Source organism: Microtus ochrogaster, chromosome 4 (assembly GCF_000317375.1).
Source record: "Microtus ochrogaster isolate Prairie Vole_2 chromosome 4, MicOch1.0, whole genome shotgun sequence".
In the NCBI taxonomy this organism is placed as follows: Eukaryota; Metazoa; Chordata; class Mammalia; order Rodentia; family Cricetidae; genus Microtus; species Microtus ochrogaster.
Genome location: NC_022011.1, coordinates 46,716,753 through 46,721,176, shown reverse-complemented (window position 1 = coordinate 46,721,176; position 4,424 = coordinate 46,716,753). Strand labels below are relative to the sequence as shown.

At 52.7% G+C, this 4,424-nt stretch overlaps 1 protein-coding gene across 1 annotated transcript in view; it reads left to right on the top strand.

Annotated features, from left to right (window-relative positions):
• The window catches only part of Miga2 (mitoguardin 2), a 29,934-nt gene that overhangs the window by 7,966 nt on the left and 17,544 nt on the right, over nucleotides 1-4,424 (top strand). The window contains exons 4-6 of the mRNA XM_005346131.2: nucleotides 474-586; nucleotides 1,287-1,404; nucleotides 1,601-1,737. Of these exons, the coding sequence (XP_005346188.1) occupies nucleotides 474-586; nucleotides 1,287-1,404; nucleotides 1,601-1,737 (368 nt within the window). The remainder of the gene's footprint in view (nucleotides 1-473; nucleotides 587-1,286; nucleotides 1,405-1,600; nucleotides 1,738-4,424) is intronic.

Sequence of the window (4,424 nt, the reverse complement as noted above, 5' to 3'; positions counted from 1 at the left end):
CAGTGTAGGTGTGTGTGCCGGGGTGTGTATGTGCGCCTGGGTGAATGTGTGTGTGCCGGGGTGGGTGTGTGCAGGTCAGAGGACAGCTTTTAGGAGTTGGTTCTTCCTTCATCGAGGACTGAACCAGGTTGTTCGGCCTGGCAGCAAGTGTCCTTACCTGCTGAGCCACCTGGAAAAGAGAATCTTTTTCAGTCACTCAATCAAGCACACAGGCAAACCAAGCAAGAGGTAGGGAAGTGACCCTACCTTGCTCTCAGCTTGTCCCAGTATTTGGAGCCCGCCAGTGGGCCTGGCCCTGTGTTAAATCAGCAGGCCACAGGAAGGGCCCCGTTTCTCTGCCTCTCCCTACAACAGTACACTCTCAGGGCCATCTGCTGGTGTTTTGCCTTAGGAGGTGAGGCCATCAGAAAGATGAGGATGGGCTGAACGGTCCGGGTGGAGGATGTGTGCAGGGTCCACCCTTCTCCCTACAGGCTACTCCAGCCGGAGGGTTCAGAGCCCCAGCAGCAAGAGCAACGACACTCTCAGCGGCATCTCCTCCATCGAGCCCAGCAGACACTCAGGCTCCTCCCACAGCCTGGCCTCGGTGAGGAGCCAGGGCGGGATCTGTGTGGGGCAGGTACCACCAGGACACTCCTGGACTCTGCCCTGAGCAAGCTTCTAGACTGTTAGATGAGAGAGAGGCCCCCTTCATTCTTCACATCCTCATTCGTGAAGTCGGCCTTCAGAGGCTGGGATGACAGTTGGAGACACCAGTTTGAGATAAGTATGTAGGCACCAAACAGGAGCTTATCCGGAGACTTGGGCCACAGACACTGAACAAGTGCCTGGGAGCTGTCCAGGATGGGGCTGGGCACTGAGGGTGTAGAGATAAGGATACAAAGGTGAGCACTGTTGCGCTGGAACTCAGCTTTGTGAGTCCATTCAGCAAGGACCCGGCTGTAGCTCTAAGCCCGGCTCTGGCTCTGCCCTTGCCCTCAAGTCTCCTGTGGTAAGGTAGAGGCCACTCTTGTGGTTGGGAGGCTCAGAAACAAGGTGGCAGCTGTCCATCCTCCTTGTCTGACTGGTAGAGCCGGGACTGGGGTCCAGTCTGGTTTCATACATGACTGTTGGTATCAGCCTGTGTTTCTTTACACTGGCAGTTTCTGTGGTGCATCGTCAAGCTGTTCTGCTGGCCGAGCCCCGGGAGATATCTAGGAGGGCGTATGGCTTGTGGTCAGCTTGTGGGTGGGCTTAGAGGGGACCCACAAAGGGCCTCACTTCTTATCTGTATCCTTGGTCCCCAGATGGTAGTGGTCAATTCATCCAGCCCCACAGCTGCGTGCTCAGGTTCATGGGAAACCAGGGGGATGGAGGAGTCTGTGCCCACCACCGATGGCAGTGCTGAGAGCCTCTATGTACAAGGTTTGACTTGGGGGGAGAGCCCAGGGTCTCGGGTAGGGTAACAGTGTGCCTGGGGGGAATGGCCTAAGAATCTGAACTAAGCAAGTCACTTCTTCAGTTACTGCCCCACCCCACATTGACCTTGGCCTCCCTGCCATGGTGCGCCCCCGTAGGCTGAGACCTGGAGCTGACCCTCTCTCCTCTCATCTCTTCTCAGGCATGGAGCTCTTTGAGGAGGCCCTGCAGAAATGGGAGCAGGCCCTGAGTGTGGGGCAGAGAGGGGATGGAGGCAGCACCCCCACACCAGGGGACAGCTTCCAGAACCTAGACACCTCGTCAGAGGCACCGTCAGAGGTAGGTGGTCTTCCACAGCCACTGTGTGGGGAAGTTGGCGGGGTGGACAGATTGGCTCCTGTGTGACCCCTCCCGCAGGCATTTACTCTGTCGAGTCTCAGTCCATGAAAGCTCCACCTAGAATAGCATGCTAAGTGCTAAGTGGAGCCCGGTGGACAAGTTGCACATTGATGATGATTAGATGCTTCTCTGTTTGGGAGAGGGTGGATATGCTGGTACAAGACCATAGGAAATGGGGCTCTTGTTAATAGCAGACTGGATTCTGCAGCCTTTGGGTTTTGTTTATGGCTTTTGGGAACACCACTCAAGTTGCTTATTATAATTCTATAATTTATTTATTTGTAAGATTTTATTTTTATTTTTTTAATGCATGTTTCCCTGCATGTATATCTTTTTTTTTTTTTTTTCGAGACAGGGTTTCTCGGTGGTTTTGGAGCCTGTCCTGGAACTAGCTCTTGTAGACCAGGCTGGTCTCGAAGTCACAGAGATCTGCCTGCCTCTGCCTCCCGAGTGTTGGGATTAAAGGCGTGCGCCACCACCGCCCGGACTCCTGCATGTATATCTTAGTACCATGTTGGTGCCTAGAGTCCAGAAGAGGGTATTGGATTCTTGGAACTGGAGTTAGGGTTGTGAGCCACCCAAATGGTGCTGGGAACCAAACCCAGGTCCTCTAGAAGAGCAGCAAGTGCTGTTAACTGCTGAGCCATCTCTCCAGCCCCCCCCCCACATTTTTTTTCTGGTATTTTTGATATACGGTGTTTCTATGTTGCTCTGGCTGTCCTGGAACTCACCCTGTAGACCAGGCTGGCCTTGAACTCACAGAGATCCTCCTGCCTCTGCCTCCTCAGTGCTGGGATTAAAGGCGTGCGCCACTACTTCCAGCATTCTCTCATTCTTTCATTCGTGTTTGCATATGTGAATGTGCACGCCCAGGTGCATGTGTGGAGGTCAGAGTCCAGCGCAGGTGCTGGCCCCTGCCTGCTGCCTTGTCTACAGTGGGGCGCTTGTTCACTGTATTCCATGCAGCCTCAGGGGATTCTCCCTGTCTGCCCCTCAGATGCACACACCACATCCAGCTTGACATTAGTTCTGGGGATTCAACACTGGTCCTCATGCTTGTGTGGCCAGTGCTCCATCTACTGCACATGTCCCTCATCGTGTGCAGGCAGATGGAGCAAGACTGGACTGACGGTCACCCGTGGGGTGTTCTGGAGAGAAGGTGAAAGGCTCTCATCTTACGTTGTCAGTGCCCTTCTCTTCTGTTTGTTTAAAAAGACAAAACTCAAAAAAATGTGGAATTAAACTGAGAATCTTGCATGGGCCAACCGCAGAAGGGCTACACCCCAGCCCTGTGTTTGATGGCTTTGAGCACATGTGCTTGGCCTTGTCTTGTGTGGGTGTCCGTACTGTGTGGGCTATTGCTGTTTTATCCTTTACACAGCCCCAGAGCCCCGGGCTCCTGTTCTCTGCCCGAGCAAGGTCATGTGGGGACCTGCAGCATGATTAATAAAAACCCAGTGATAGATAGTAGGGTTGAACCTGAAGACCAGAAAAGCGAAGCAGCCGGCCACTGGCTCTTTCTTCTACCTCAGTCTGAAAATGGCGATCTTGCCCCCAGGAATCTCAGAATGAGACTGTGTCTGAGAGCTGTCTCCTCTGTAGGGCTGGGATTAAAGGCGTGCACCACTACCGCCCGATTTCTGTGGCAAACTAGTGTGACTACTGGGATTAAAGGTGTGTGTCACCACTGCCTGGTCTATAAGGCTGACCAGTGCAGCTCTTTTACTTTCTGATCTTCAGGCAGGCTTTATTTATTAAAATACAAATGAAGTATCTACAGGGACTCTTCTTGGGGAGCAGCAAGATGTCTGGGAACCAGCCAGGAAATGGCAGCAGCCTTAGACATTAGAAATTTGGGGGAGCCTGGGTGTGGCAGCTCTCACCCAATGCTGGGGAGGCAATGAGAAGGTCACAGAAAGTTCCAGGCACTTGGGCTACAGAGTGAGTTCCAGGTCAACTTGGGTTTCAGAATGAGACCTGTCTCAAACCAAATAAACCAACCCAGGGGAATTTCATAGGGACTTGGCTGCTCAGATATCTGGGATATCAGGATATCACTGAGCACAGGCCCCAGGACCACTTGTGAGCCTGGCCAGTAGGGTTGTGTCTCCTCTCTTCAAGCCCTGTGTGTGCACCTCCACAGAATGGGACCAGATCGATTGGGTGCCTGGTAAACAATGTACAGGGCAAGCGTGGGTGGTGCCTTCAGGGCTGGGCTGGGTGGTACCCGGCACAGGCAGTTACAGGTAAAGGTGCACTTCTGTTGCCCACGTGGAAAGCTGAGTTCAGAAACCTGTCACTCAGAAGTCATGGAGATAGTGGGGTGTAAAGATGAGAGCCCCACATGCCATAGACCTTCACTGCTTGTGTGTGGGCCAGGAGGAACATTGAAGGATGTGGCATTGGTTCCCCACTGTATTCACTACACTGGTTATATCTGTGTGTATATAGACAGGGCATCTCTGTGAGTCCTAGCTGGTTTATATCTGTGTGTACATAGACAGGGTATCTCTGTGAGTCCTAGCTGGATTTTATCTGTGTGTACATAGACAGGGTATCTCTGTGAGTCCTAGCTGGGTTATATCTGTGTGTACATAGGGCATCTTTGTGAGTCCTAGCTGGGTTAT